This window comes from Zeugodacus cucurbitae, chromosome 2 (genome assembly GCF_028554725.1).
Source record: "Zeugodacus cucurbitae isolate PBARC_wt_2022May chromosome 2, idZeuCucr1.2, whole genome shotgun sequence".
NCBI lineage: Eukaryota > Metazoa > Arthropoda > Insecta > Diptera > Tephritidae > Zeugodacus > Zeugodacus cucurbitae.
Window position 1 is genome coordinate 69872098 of NC_071667.1, and position 15715 is coordinate 69887812.

The 15715-nt window shown below is 36.0% G+C and overlaps 3 protein-coding genes across 3 annotated transcripts; all 3 read right to left on the reverse strand.

The window, feature by feature from the left end:
* Positions 1-5341: 5341 nt before the first annotated feature.
* Positions 5342-7107, reverse strand: LOC105211907 (uncharacterized). The gene is made up of 2 exons (XM_011183598.3): positions 6392-7107; positions 5342-6334 (listed from the first exon to the last, which is right to left on the reverse strand). The coding sequence occupies exons 1-2, from the start codon at positions 6672-6674 to the stop codon at positions 5367-5369; spliced, it is 1251 nt and encodes a 416-aa protein (XP_011181900.2). The 5' UTR covers positions 6675-7107; the 3' UTR covers positions 5342-5366.
* A 729-nt stretch (positions 7108-7836) lies between these two features.
* Positions 7837-9659, reverse strand: LOC105211956 (fibronectin type 3 and ankyrin repeat domains protein 1). Its single transcript, XM_029039996.2, has 5 exons — positions 9160-9659; positions 8971-9100; positions 8668-8913; positions 8187-8391; positions 7837-8110 (listed from the first exon to the last, which is right to left on the reverse strand). The coding sequence occupies exons 1-5, from the start codon at positions 9606-9608 to the stop codon at positions 7947-7949; spliced, it is 1194 nt and encodes a 397-aa protein (XP_028895829.2). The 5' UTR covers positions 9609-9659; the 3' UTR covers positions 7837-7946.
* A 2335-nt stretch (positions 9660-11994) lies between these two features.
* Positions 11995-15480, reverse strand: LOC105211957 (odorant receptor 82a). Its single transcript, XM_011183673.3, has 6 exons — positions 14605-15480; positions 14308-14491; positions 13045-13390; positions 12813-12917; positions 12542-12694; positions 11995-12456 (listed from the first exon to the last, which is right to left on the reverse strand). The coding sequence occupies exons 1-6, from the start codon at positions 14960-14962 to the stop codon at positions 12406-12408; spliced, it is 1197 nt and encodes a 398-aa protein (XP_011181975.2). The 5' UTR covers positions 14963-15480; the 3' UTR covers positions 11995-12405.
* Positions 15481-15715: the final 235 nt, after the last annotated feature.

Sequence of the window (15715 nt, forward strand, 5' to 3'; positions counted from 1 at the left end):
TCTATGGTCTATGCCAACAAGCCAGCGACGATTGATGAACTTCGAACGAAATTGCAGCAGTATCGGCCGATTTATATTTGAAAACCGTCGAAAATTGGGTTCAGCGTCTGGACTTCAAATAACGAGAATCACTCTATATAGTATATAGAGGCTGGGATGATTCCTAGACCGTTTTTTACTCATGTTCCCCACTTACCTACATCATACCCAAGATTATAAGTTAATAATTTGTAATACGATACGGTAGGCGTGGTTATGAAACGATTTCTCCCATTTTCAAACTATGCTATTGGGTTGCCAAGCAAATGCTACAAACCGAATTTTGAAAATGGACGAGAAGTTTCCGTTCTCTTATAAAAATAATATGTTTCTTATAAAAAGAAAGATATAATTAAATTAAAGTATAGAAATACAAAGAGTTTAATACATCAGAAGTCAGAACATATAATTCCAAAAGTTATAAAAGATAAATAACATTGACTTTTTTCGAAGAAGCACTTGTGATAGCACTGTAAGGTTAGTTGTGCACTCTTGGAACTATCTCATACAATCCAAGAACTTTGGAATAATGACTTGCTTTAATACCGAGATTAAATCTTGAAAAATAAGACAAGCCGCTGGGTAAGTAAGTTGAGATAGAAGAGTGCATAACTTAACTTCGTTAACTTGACGAAAACTGGGGAAAGACTGAATAATTTTCTGACTTTTGTAAACTGGATTTTACAGTTATTTCACTGATTATTGTGAAATCGCTCATTCAAAAGATTTTACCGCAACACCCTTAAGAACACTTTGACTACCACTCCTCGAAAACGAAAGATCAAAGCATCGAAAGGAAATAGTATAGATAAACGCACTCGAATTTTCATATGATTTACTCAAAGCCAAATAAAATTTCCGAAAAAATATTTTATAAACCAGCACAGTTTGAGCTTCAATGCCGGAACGTCTACTTCCTCTTCAATGCACACAACCATCGAGTGTTATATAACTGACAGTGGCAAAAAGGCGTCAGTGCAGCACTGAGATACAACTATGATGAGCATATTTGTTGTTAGTGAAGAAAGCATAGAGGAACCAAGCAGTTACCAAGCAGTTACCAAGCACTGCATATTTTGTTTATACAACAACAAACACCAAATTTTATTTTTGCTTTGCATACACAACAATATACATTTACCGTCGTGAATTATATGGTAGAAGGTTTATGCTGTATTATACCGATGTGAATAACTGTGTGTACTATGCAGCGAACTAACGGACCCACTTTCGACTGGATAACGCTGATACGAGCGAACACGCTACCAAATTGCACGCTTCGCTGGCAAACTAAAGTGTAGAGAGTTGAAGCGTAGCATAGCCAAAGCTGCACACTTGCAATGCAATTTCCCTTGTGCTCATATTTCAAGTTCCACACACACAAAAGCTAAACTGCCAAAAATAAAAATCTCAAAAAAATTTTGTTGAAAACGAAAAATGAAAATGAGAATAAAACTCAACTTCAGCGCATACAAATAAAATGCATAATATTGCGCAATATTTGTGTGTGAGTGTGTTTGGGTGTTTGTAAGGCTAACGGCTTTGGCTATGCAGCAGCATGCTGGCTAAACGCCATAAAGTATGCAACTTGCCGGCAGTCCAGCACTCAAACACACACATACGAACGCTTTGCAAGCAGCTAACGGAATGCCTTTTCATTTTCCGTTAGCTCGTTTGATATATTTCGCATAATGTGCTGCTACTTCGCTTTTCTTTGCCTTGCTTTACCTCACTGCTCACAGCGCCACTTACATTTCAGGCTGCATACTTGTTATTAACATTTTTAATGTATTTTTTTTTCTTTTTATTTTTTGGCTTTTCAACACCAACGCGCTCTGCAGATTCTTGCGCAAATTCTTCCCTTTCCTCGGCAGCTTTGCACTTTTCAGCAGTATGCGGTCTCACATATGTGAGCGCTGATAGCAAATAGTTTGCATAGACAAATGTTACGTAACCTTCTGAGAACCTCCCACACAGCACCTCAAACTCTTCTCTTTCACCAGCGTTAGCACCCAAATATGGAAATTGGAAAATTAAGTTCTAAATTGTAGTAGTTGAGTTGGTTCCGCCACTGCAGCTTCTAGAGATTTGCCGAAAAATGTGCTCTAATCTAGGTGTGGCTTCCGAGTGGTCGCTCTCTGCCTTGGAACTTAAATAAATAGAATTTGCACAAAAGTGGGTTTGCATAAGCGAGCCATTCACACTTGATATACATGCATATAGTCAAAACGGGTATTGCAGCGTGTGTACCGTTATGCGGTTTACTGTTTGTCAAGTTATTTGCCCTGCAGTGGCACTCTGTATGCCCCTTTATGTACGGTCCGGTTGAGCACCTCAGTAGGTGGTTTTTGTAAAGCCGCAAAATGACAGAATACCACAAAACTAATACACACAACTCAAATGTTGTTACTCCTACACATAAATTTTGATCCACGTGAGCATGCATGTGTGTGGGTGTATGCAAATTTCGCCCGAATGAGGTTATGTATGCTCATCAGTGGTATCTTGACAGTGAATATGGTATTTTTGTTTGAAAATTGTATGCAGCAGGTATTTTATTCGCTGGAATTTAATAAATCTACTAACTAGAAACTTGAAAATAGCAAAAAATGATTAGAATTTTGGAATTAGTGTTATAGAAGACGACATAGACAGGTTGGGACTTTTCGACTCCAGTATGTAAGTATGAGTGGAATTTGATCTTTAGAGCTACTTGTGTTCTTACTATTACTATTTTCCAGTTGAATGCAAGAACACAACGCATATAAGACTGATTATCTGCTCATGAATCTCACTTTCCAGAAATTAATATCACTTGCACCCACCAGTGCTGGTCGAAAAAATGTCAGATAAACGATTAAAAGTGCTCATAAACTTCTACTAAGAGTTCTGAAAATTTTTTAAAGAGCACCCGAATTCTAGTGCCGATTCGATTGAGTCCATCTTCAAATCAAAAATAAACTGTCTGACTCGAGCTATTACATTTGCCAATTTCCCAAAACTTAGAAAGTGGTGAATCGAACAGAAACTGGTATAAATCACAAAGACTAGCATAATTGAATGAAGGAAGCTACTATGCCACTTTAAGGAGCTATGCAACATCTATTTATATAGATATACAATGGACCTTCGAAATGTATGTACGCCCATAACTTTCGAACGATTGCACCAAATCCGATGATACTTGGTTTTATGAATCCTTTATTGTTAGGACAAGGTTTGTATGTTGGAAAATTATAAAAAATCAAACAGTAAAGTATTAAAAACCGCATTTAAGAAAAACGTATTAAGGAAATTTTTCAATCTATAATATAAAAATATGTTGCTAAGCACATAACTCGAGAACCGCTGAACTGATTTCGCAAATTCTTGGTTTAGAATGTTTTTAGAGGTACCGGGATGGTTTTTACGGAGAGAAAAATTAGAAAAATTGCCTGAAAAAGTCTTACATCCACAATTTTCTAATCACCCATACAAACAATTTGTGTCGTTAATCTCGAAAAAAGTCGAGAAGGGCCAAACCGATCTGGCTAATTTTAGTTTTGAAATATTTATAGAAGGCCAGGAAAGGATTAGAAAGTAAGTATATATCGAAAAATTGTGAGGAAGATAACAAGAAGATGATTTTATTTGAATTGACATCAAAATTATAAATAAAAAAAAAAAAAAAACAAAAAATAATAATATTTTGAAAGTTGTCAACAAGCCTTGTTAAAATATTTGTATCATTGTTCAATTGTATAAGGCTGTGTCGATAGCCCAAAACAATTTGTAACAAGTAGGGAAAGGCAACCGAACATTTTATACTCTCGCAATTTATTGATGTAATTTTATTACACACAATTTGAAATAAAGTCCAATAGAATAACGAAATGCAGCATATATAGTACATGTGGGTTGAGGTAATTCCTGAACCGATTTCACTCATTTTCAACGCCCAGTAATAATGGGAAAAGGGGCAACTTGGCACCTGTTAACAGGCAGACAAACGGCAATTCGGCCTTGAAATTACTCCTAAATTGCAAATCAACGAAACACCAGTCGGCAAAATCGGCAAAAATAGCGCTATATCGAACTGTACTGCATTGGACTTTAAAAGATTTACGCGACAACGGAAATATTTTTGGTGAAGCCATGATTCTGTTGACAGGTGATTTTCGCCAGACTATTCCTGGATCAACTGTTGCTGACGAACTAATCACATGCCTAAAATCATTTAATTTGTGCGACACATAAATAATCGCCAATTAACAAATAACATACGAGTGTTTTTCCAACAATATCATACTGCGATTGTAGAAATAGTTGGAAATGGTAGCGACGCAGTTGACACCTCGATGGATTAATAACATTTTTAACGGGTTTCTGTCACTTCATGGCCTCGAAAGAGGAGCTTATTCATCGTGTTTTTCCGGACATGAAACCATAATATAATAATCATAAATGGCTGATTGAATGACCTATATTGGTGGTAAAAAAAACAAGGATCTCTTTGATCTTAATGCGACAATTTTGAATTTCGTTAAAGGAGAGTTGACACAGCTACAAGCCAGGATGACGTATTCAATTATCCCACAGACTATTTTAAATTGCTGGACTATCCCCACTCACTTGCAATTAAAAGTAGTGTGAGTTGTCATCATGCGGCGTAACATAAATCAACATCAAACTTTGCAAAAGACCAAGACTGGCTGTGAAGAAGGTAATCAATATCGTCACCAAAGCCAAGATAAAGCCAATTATGAAATTTGGTCATTTGTTACTTTCTCCAATATACGATTAAAAAAGTCAAAGTTTTACAAATTATGATGATTTACGCTTATCATTTTAAATTTTATCGGCTATAACGTTTTCGTCTTTATGCGTAAGAATTTTTTCTCTGCATTGAAAGATTTAAATGGATATAGCTTAGCCATGGCAATGTTTTCAAGAGAGAACGGAGGTAAAACAGAGAATAAGCAAAGAAGATTTCATTTGGTAACCTATCGGAGGTCTCAAATCGTGCTTGTTCATTTAACCAACTGATAGCTGTATAATATATTCCCGTTGACAACCTGAAGACGACATACACTTAGTCGACTTCAACAAATCTTAATTTGAACAGAGAGAGAGAGAGAGAGAGAGAACGAACTGATTTCACATCCACCGGATTCTTCTTAATATATTTTTCCTGTTCTCAAACCTTAGAAATGAAATCAATGGCACTGAAGAATTATTTTTTTTTACAAAAATTCTTTCAAATAGTCGACAGATCAGTATAATAGCTCTCGATAACAACTATAATGAATAATAAAATCAAACTTAGATTGAAAGTATATATTTACAAATTATACATTACAAGGCATACGCGGTTCCGGTGCAAATACACAATCAAAACTATCAGCGAAATCGCGATTCTGTTTCATGCCCAAATAGAAGATATTCTCCGACAGCTCTTTGCCGAATTCGCAAAAATTCTGCGCGTACAAAATGAAGAACACCTTCTTATTATCCAACTTGTAGCGCGAGAGTATTCGGTTCTCATGATCATAGATCTCATTGTTTATGCTCGCACGATCGGGTTTAATCCAAGTGCTATAATCAACCCAGGCATTTTGGAAAGCCTTCAAATAGACTAGAGCCAGTACGCGCGCTTCGTCCAACACATGCACATACGGTGGCAATTTCAAGCACTCGGCAAGCTCATGCACACGTTTCGGCTCACGATCACGCTCCGTCGTGTTGTACAATGTCATCCAGAGATGCACATTCAATGTGGGATAGTAGTAGGACATGGGCATATTGCGGCTCTGATACAAATACAATGTCCAATCCAGCATAATGCGCTCAACACCCAACTCATAGGTGGAATTGCGTCTGCGATGCAACTCTAAATTACGCACATTATGCTTATAACTCTCGGGATACATCATCAGCGGTTCGTATTCCTCGCTTAATTCGTGCGGCCGAAAATAGAGCTGCGGCATGCGGAATTTCTCTTTCAATGTCAGCAAGCGATGGCGTATCGGATGATGTATGAAATTGTGCGTTTGCGCCGCCTTATAAAGAAAGGTATCCAGTAGTTGGAGGAACGTCTGATGTTCGACAGAATTGCCACCGATGTGATTCTTGTTTATGATATAACCAAAGACGGGCTTAAAGTGCTCAAATGTTTCGCGATAGCAGTCCTCGAGCAATTTCTTTGCGGTGCAGGAAACGAAGAAAGTCAACATCTTGTCTTTGGCCGTAAACTTCTCGGGATCTTGCTGCAGTTCGGTGGATAATTTCATGATATCGTCGAGTTCGGGCAAATGACCTGCAAGAATTTATATTTTGATTTATATTTTTGCTATTACACTTTACACCAGCTCACCTAATATCGTGAATAGCGGTTTACTATAACTGCAGACATAATCGTAGAAACTCTCACAAGGATACCGATTTGGGTTAACGGATTCATTTATGCGTTTCGCAAGATTCTCCAGCTGTCGCTCACGCGCTCTGGATACATATTTATATGCTCGCAAATCGTCAGCGCTCACGTGGAGGCAAAACATTAGCGCCAACAAAGTGCATAGCAGGAGGCTATGTGCTAAAAGGGAGCTTCGTCTCTGTCCGCGCGGACTTTGATGAATGTGCTTGTCAAGCGAAAACATTGTTATGAATCACAAATCTAATGCACACACGTCACTCTCACTCACATAAACTGTTAATAGTTTACTCAACTTTACGAAGCGCAGTGCTGACACTTGACAAACCACACTTTGTGGGTCAGCGCTTTGGTACAAACTCAATTTTGATTTGTGTCAAAAACTTTGGCAATTATTCGGTTATTTACAAAGAGTGTGTGACTTGTGGTGTCTTCACCCTTCCGTCACTCTTTATTGAAAATATTTATAAGTTTTTGTGCGCGATTTTCACTTTATTATTTTCAGCGTGATACCCGCGTTGACACTATGTAAATGTTGCTACCACTCGTCGCCACTTGCCACTGACATGCTGTGGCGCTAATCTGCGTACTTTAGCTAATCGAACGAGCAAGCGAGCTTCATTTCTACACAATTATCTCCGCTGTTTTGGTGATAAGCATTAAGGCCGCACTGATCGATCTATATATATGTAGTTTGTTTTCGATTTGTTTAATATGTAACTCAAAATGTTGCTAAATTCGCTGATAAGAACTTTGAGAACGCTAATGAAATCATATTGCTGAGCTACAAATTTAGAACTAATGCATAAATGTATTGAAATTTATATAGATATTTTTTCGAGAAGAGACAAATTTATTCTCTTTCTTCTCATCTGAATCCCAAGAGCCCTGTACGGAAATCAAAAACTGCCATTAGTTGCAAAGATTATTCTATAGTAATTCAGACGAAAGTAAATGTCTTAGAAGATATACTTAATAAAACAGAGAGATGATAAGTTTTTTAAGTAATTTGATTAATGTGTAATATTATTTTATAAACCTTTCCTGATCCGGACCGGATTTTTACCCGACCAGGGGCTGTATCTTGCCGCTAAAATGACAGCAACGTATGATAGATATCAATGCGTGTTATAACATTCAAAAATAAACCGTCGTAATTTTACAACAAACAGAAGTTATCTGAGACCTTCTCCGACTTAAATTTTTGAACCCCTTTTCGTGAACGCAATAATAGATGTCAAACCAAACAAGTCTGTCTTTTTCGGAGGAGTCGTGTTAATGATCTGTGTTGGTAAACAATGTATGTTTGTCCGATTAAAAATATCATTGGTTGTGGGGAGATTGAAGCGACAAGATGGTTTTCATAAGATACAGTCGCTGTAGCCATTTCTAATACCTTTATTAAAATTATTGGATTACTTTACAAACTATACTAATCAAAACCATAAATTTAAACTTACATAAGAAACTCATACAAAACACTTTAAACTAAGACACACTACTGCTTCGGTCGTAGCGCCTTCGCCAAATAGTCCCTCGCAACGTCATTCTTGTATATGTACGCCAAATCCACGCAAGTCTTGCCGAGCTTATCCGTTGACTTGGCATCCGCACCGTATGCCAGCAGCAACTTCAGTACACCGACGTCAGCGCCCATAACAACTGTAAATGGCAAATTGTAAATGCAAATTTACAGCAACAGCCTTACGTAATCGCCTCAAACGTGAACTATACTCACCTGCACGTGACAGCAATGACCAGCCGCAAGCATCCGTTGCATTCACATTGGCACCGTTTTCAAGCGCAAATCTAAGCAGCTCCAATTGATTAGCGTCGACGGCAAAGTGACAAGCAGTCATGCCATTAATGTCAGTTGCCTCAAGCTGTGCCTTACGATTTAGTAGAATGCGTGCGACGGCCAAGCGGCCGTGATAGAAGGCGAGCTGCATGCGGAGAGGAGAGAGTGAGGTGAGTTGGAAGTGAATGTGTTTAATTTGAAAAGTGTTTAACGGCAATGCTTTATGAAATGCTTAAAGTTTTGCGTTTATTTCAGCTTAAAGAATCCTTCATTTCACGAAAAAGATCAGTTTCGATTAGAGGAAGGAACGGGGGGGCTCTGTCGACACACAATGTTATTCTTCTCTCTAAGGAATCGAAGAGAGCTCGACACCTCTTACGTTATACACATATCTCCAGGAGTTTACATTTTTTCTACACACCTGCAACGGAGTGCGTCCATTAAGCGGATTGCCGGTATGTACACTAGCGCCATGACTCAGCAGCACATCGGTGACACAATGTTGTCCACCCATAATCGCATTCGCCAGCGGCAAGTAACCATTCGGACCGGGATAGTCCAACAAGCTGGATCGTCTACGCAGAATACGTTTAACCAAAAACTGTTGACCCTTCTTGATGGCACGATGTAGACACAGTGTAGTCGGCAGCGGTGCTAAAGTGGTAACCTAATGGTCGATAGCAATTGTATCACGAATTTCAGAGCAATATTCAATAATAGTTACTAAAAACTCAGGTGACACCTTACAATCCTCAAATAAACCACGCGCCTCCGAAAAGCACTGACCTTTGATTCGCATTCGGTATGTGAAATTCTCGTCCAGATTTTCAATGATCGTAGGTGCATTGCCTACCCTTTGGAACATATATATTTTATATATTTTGTGTTGTGAATTTCTTTCAAAAGTTCCTACCAAGCGACTTGTTCCCAACCGTGTCTTCGGTGATATTTTTCAATTTTATATACATCCACATCGTCCAGTAAATTCCAGTCGAGTCTAATACAATTTATTTTTTCTTCAACGACACGTACATTGAAAGAGGAATCACAAGGGATAGCGGTGTCTTCGACCTTCTCTTCAATATTACTGCTGCTGCCTAGTTTTTTCTCTTCCCCAAGTAAATTATCCTCACTAGCATGCTCTTCTCCTCCATTGTCAGCGCTAATATCAGAATTATATTCCTGTTTATCTCCATCATTTTCCATTTTTCTTATATTTGCTTCAATTCTTTTAGTTTCTTTATCATTCTCACTGCGTCCATTTGACGCATCAGCGCATAATTTATCATATTCTTCAATTGCAATTTTTTCCGTTTTCCCCGAAATGTCATCGTTTTTCAGTTCACTTTCCTGTTTTTGCATTTAAAAGTGAAATGTTTGCAATTTCTTTACTTTTTATTTGTATAGTAGATTCTTTGGCGAAAGGACACCTTTTTGTTCCATTTATTTCACTCACTCACTTTCATTTCACATTATGCACAAAAAAGTTTATTACATACCGTTTATTTTACCGTTATTTGTTTTATCGATATTAAAATGGTCGTCATAGTGAAGAATTCGTTTTTGGAAGGAAATCAAACGAATTGTATAAATAAAACCAAAAATAAAAATTCATATTAAATGTAAATGTATATATTATTATATAATAACTTCCATGGAATAGTTGAAATATTTCACTTGTATCTTTGTATACAGAATAGTTCCAAAAACAGTTTGCAATAGGTAATAAAGCATTTGATAGACCAAAAGCGACATTGTAGATACGATCATACCAATAAACCATTACTATGTAACTAAATATCTACGAAGAAACCACTTTTATTTTATTTTATTTTATTTTATTTTATTTTATTTTATTTTATTTTATTTTATTTTATTTTATTTTATTTTATTTTATTTTATTTTATTTTATTTTATTTTATTTTATTTTATTTTATTTTATTTTATTTTATTTTATTTTATTTTATTTTATTTTATTTTATTTTATTTTATTTTATTTTATTTTATTTTATTTTATTTTATTTTATTTTATTTTATTTTATTTTATTTTATTTTATTTTATTTTATTTTATTTTATTTTATTTTATTTTATTTTATTTTATTTTATTTTATTTTATTTTATTTTATTTTATTTTATTTTATTTTATTTTATTTTATTTTATTTTATTTTATTTTATTTTATTTTATTTTATTTTATTTTATTTTATTTTATTTTATTTTATTTTATTTTATTTTATTTTATTTTATTTTATTTTATTTTATTTTATTTTATTTTATTTTATTTTATTTTATTTTATTTTATTTTATTTTATTTTATTTTATTTTATTTTATTTTATTTTATTTTACTTATTTAAAAAAAATCACTTGACTCACCCTTCGATCATCACTTCACTTGCTCTTGTTTATTCGTTGTAAGTCAAACAGCTGTTTTAGCGACCATCCGCCATTTCGCTGAATTATTTTACTCTTCACTCACATAAATTTCACTTTTCTTCTTATCATTGCGCTGTGAATTTACCATTGATTAATTACTTAACACAAAAATTATGACGATACACTTGCTTGTTTTATAATAAATATGTAATTAAGTAAAATTTTCACTAATTTAATTAACATTTTCACAAAATCAAGCACTCAATATCACAGTCTAAGAAATCGCGACTTCACCGGACGAATGAACAAACGGAACTGAGGAAACTACGAAAGCATTGCAAAGTAGGAAATTTAATCATAATTTCCTCTTTAAACATTTCAGATTTTCAAATTGAACATCCTAAAAGTATGCTAAAATCTTGCGGCAAAAACTGTTAGTGAAAGACATATCTTATATTTGTAGGGAAGGTGGAAAACTTGGCTAATGAATAATTCTCAATTTGTATAACAATTTATAAGTTTCCTTCTTCGTTGATCTTTAATTTCCTAATCTTTAGCATCCGAGGAGTACATCATATTTAAATGCGGCTTTGAAATAATCTTAGGTAAAGCGGAGTTAAAAGTAATTCAAAACAATATCAAACACTGTACAAAATACTTTGAATATAACTTCGCTATATAACGTTTAATGAAATTATTTTTTTTTTATTCTGTATAAATTAATTTTATAATATTGAAAAATTTTGTAAAAGCCACTAGCTTCGGATATTTTTATGAACTTTCGCACCATTGACGAATGTACACCGAGTTTAGGATAATCATGCTAATTTTTAAAGAAAAGCAAGAAGAGAAATTTATCTTCTAGTATCGTTGATATAAGAAAGGGTTTTCAATAATCCCCTCCCAAAAGTATATTTTGATATTTTGTGTATTAGGGAAAGGTTATTTCTTATGTGAGTGGTGGTTAACCCGGCTAAATATTTTCGATTCTCAATTTGTATGACAGTATTTGCATTTCCTTTACTCAGATCTTCTATATCCTCAGTTTCGTTTAAGCATCCGTCCGATGATGTTGTAATTTCGGTAGCAAGTGTAATTTATAGTTTGGGTTTGAGAGCTGTGATTTTATTCAAGAATGTTTAAAAGTATATATATAATGTGATGAATTTGTGTAGTATGTGATCTGGTCTGTACAAATATCCCAATTTATAGTAACTTGGCAAAGAGCAGCAGTGTGTTTCGTGCATCGAAAATAAATGCAATATGGCGGCTGTGTAGAAGATGCTAAGCGAAGTGAAAATTATGAAAGGTGATGATGTGTATGCGTATATAGTAATTGGAACAGGGTGAGTGAAGTAAAAAATTTTTATAAATTTAATCATTAGACGGTATAATTTATATGCAAATTTCTATTTATTCGACAATCTAGAATTGACTTGTTAGAGGGAGCATTCAGAGAGCTTATGCTAACCATCTGACTTTAGATAGTATTATCATAAATATCTTATTTCAATATAGCTTCGTTCTTATGACAACATTAACCTCCAAAAATTGTAAAAGCTTAAGTGCAATTGTTTAAGTTTTAAGTGAGTTTGATATTACGGTCTATAATAACCTTTCATAACATATAAATCCCCACAAACTGTTTTAGAGGGATTAAGTTGTCTCAACATCATAAAATACTACTAATGATAAATAAACTTAAGTTAATTGTCGGCTTAGATTTCGGCGACTCCTCGTAAAGCACCTTACCGCAATCACTCTTTAACGGCAGCTTAACCCGCACTACTCAATGGACTGTATGAAAGTGATGTACGACATGGCGGCCTTCAAAATCTGCCAATAAAATATTTATTATCCACTAACTTGCCACACAATTAAGTACGATGAAAACGACATATCACGTTTATGCAGCACTTACGCTCATGAAATTGGCCAGCGAAGCCTCATAGAAGCCGGCGCTAATGATGATCTCACGCTGTGAGCGAAGCATCATCAGCCGCAGAACGTGGCGATGACGAGGCGGTAAATTGTACCATTGCGACATTTGAACGGCCGTGCCGACGGCGGAGCTCTGCGGCGCAATAAATTCACGAATTTAATAAAAGCCAAGAAAGAAATTGCCAAAAAACAAGAAAAGAGTACAAAGAAACCTACATATAAACGTATAGCAACAACAAGAAAATTTGTACCTCAATTTTGAGAAATTCAGCGCCGTAACAGTAAATCAGCAATTGCAGCAGAATTGAGCTAAGAAACGTACAATAGACCACCATCTCCATGATAACGCCCATATTCTGCAACAACCACAAAAAAAAAGATGACGAAAGTAGAGCAAATAAAGGAAAGAAATCGTAAAGTAGAGCGATTGGTGGGAGGAGTATGGTACAAAACTTGGCACAAAACCACATTTGGCGCGCTCACCGTCACCAGCTGATAAATGATGACACACACTTGCAGCGATGTCATCAGAAATTGTCCGAAAATTATCGGTTTGAAAATACGCTGCACACTCTGCGACAGTTCCAACAGTCGTACGTGGTAGTGCACGTAGATACGCAGCTCCTGCTGTATGAGGGCGTCGGATTTGTCGTACGTATTTGTCTCGATGAAATACTGCAAAGCTTGAAAATGACCACGCAGATTTGTGGTGAACGAGACAAAGAGACCATCCACAGATGTTGCATGCATCACCACTACTATTGTGATGAGTATTGTGTAAATGTAGGCGAATTGATAGCCAGGCGGAGACTCGAAGTCGAAGGGGAACCTGAGGGGTAGGCGGAAAGAAATTTTGATTGCAATTTGTTAGTAATCACTTATAATCAACGGTAAATTAAGCAATAATTATATTGGAATGAAGTAATCTTCGTATGAACGAAATACCCAATTCTTATATATTCTTTAAATAAAAAAGGAACTAACGAACTAATCAAAGAGATATTTTGATAAATTCGGACCGAAGATTACATATGTAAGCACACTGTATAATAACAGTAAAAATATGTACGTTAATTCAGCGGACTTGGACCAGAGATGACCTAGTAAATACCCAGTACCTTGTAAATGAGCCAAGGCATTAAATGTTGTTGTTGTAGCAATGGTGGAAAACATATCCGAAATAACTTGGCCTTGGTCATTGGAATATAAAACCGGGTTGGTTCTGCTTACGTAGACCCGGCAGTCCTGGGAACGATAATATCTGTCAGACGACTTGTTTTTGCTAGCTTTCGATGTATTCCACGTTTTCAATATTCGTAATATGAAAGAAAATATCTATTAGGTACGCTGAGTCCGAATCTGAGATCGTAAGATAACAGAAATCGATCTCAATGAAAGTAAGCGATACTAGTCGCTGATTTATTAATTTAAGACTTTACTTTAGACCCTGGTTAGGTTTCTTCAACTATTTTATCCAATTTTTCGAGAGCAAATCTCTCAAGCAGCTAAGATCGGACCGAATTAGAGCCGGTTCTTACTTCAAAGGCTGGAAGATAGGACGATCATATCCACTACGATATATATTTACTGTCTTTATGTGGTAAAATTTGATATATATAGGTTCGAAACATTTAAAGTAAGATCTCTAATTTATCTAGAGAAATGTCCATTCTCCATAAAAACATCACACATAAGAAAAAACTCAATACAATTTCGGATTTCAAAAGCTTAACCTAATTCCCTTACCTCATTGGCATTGGTAACTCCAGCACAAGCGGCTTGATCTGAAATTTTGCCCAAATCATGCTCACTAACGGTTTTATTGTGAAGTATAAACCAGTGCATGAGACACTATAAAAGTAGAGTTTGACAAATCTCTTTGCACCCACATTGACCGTCACCAGACACCGTTTGGCACCCGCTTCATGTACTGTGCAAAATATAAGCAACAACAACAACAACAAAACAAGTGAAGAGCGAAAGTTATGCAACAGCAATTACACCAGCTCACCCCGCTACCGACAAGCGCACATACATACTTACATTCATCGTACATGCGTTCGAACTCGGCCATTAGGCTTTTGAACTCACGCTTGTAAGCGAGAAATGTTGAGGTCTTGATCACCGTCAGTACATTGGTGAAGACAATACTGAGGCAAGCCGTCGCCAATGCCAAATCATCGATATGATAAATAATGTAATCCATCATTGGCAATTGTGCCGACATCATCAACAACAACAAGAGAGCGTACTTCAGCGTTTGGCTATGGCGAAAGCAACGCATCTGCCACGACTTCGATTTTTGCTCATCGCCGGCCGTTTCATTGTCATCATCGTAGATGTCTTGGTGGCCCATTAGACGCAGACAATTGCGTTGTATCCTAAATAAATCCTCAGGCATTGTTTGCTTTGTAGCGACGGCGTCTACTTATGCAGTCGGCGGTGGGTACAATGAGTATCACCTACGACTAACTACTCGAACTTCAGGCTGATTCTCAAGTGCTGGCGCGTTCCAATTCCAGCTCTGCGACAATATTTCACTTTCGGCTTTCTGATTGTCTATGCTGCGGCGTCAAGAGTTTTATTACTTCGCCTCGCCGTTTGGCCATTTCGCCATTTCGCCATTTCTATTGTGTATTGTGTGTGTCGCACAGTTATTTAAGGGTTTCAAGAGACACACACACACAATTGACGTGTAATTAATTGTCACATTTGATGCGATAATTACTTGTTTTGTATGTCGCTGGAACGTTTGCCGTAATCATCGTATCGAAATTGAAAATTTTCAATTTCAATTATTCAACAGTTATGCTTAGAATATTGAGTTGGCGCTTGGTGCGAGTGTTGCGAGTGTTGCGGATGGGGTTCTAAATTTGTTTGTGATTACATGTTGACAGTTTAATTCCCGCGCACTATTGTTACATTTAATTACAGTTGGCGTAATTACCATGAACAGCGGGCCGATAATGAAGATAATGACTCTCTTAAAAAGTTAATTGTTTGTCCATTGTCGATGGTAAAGGACTTGCTATTAATTATTGCTTGTTTCGAACATAAACAAATAGAAATTAATGTCACTCATCAGTCAAATTAATATGAGAAATAATACAGGATTAAGGGAAAAATAACGGGTGATTTTTTTGAGGTTAGGATT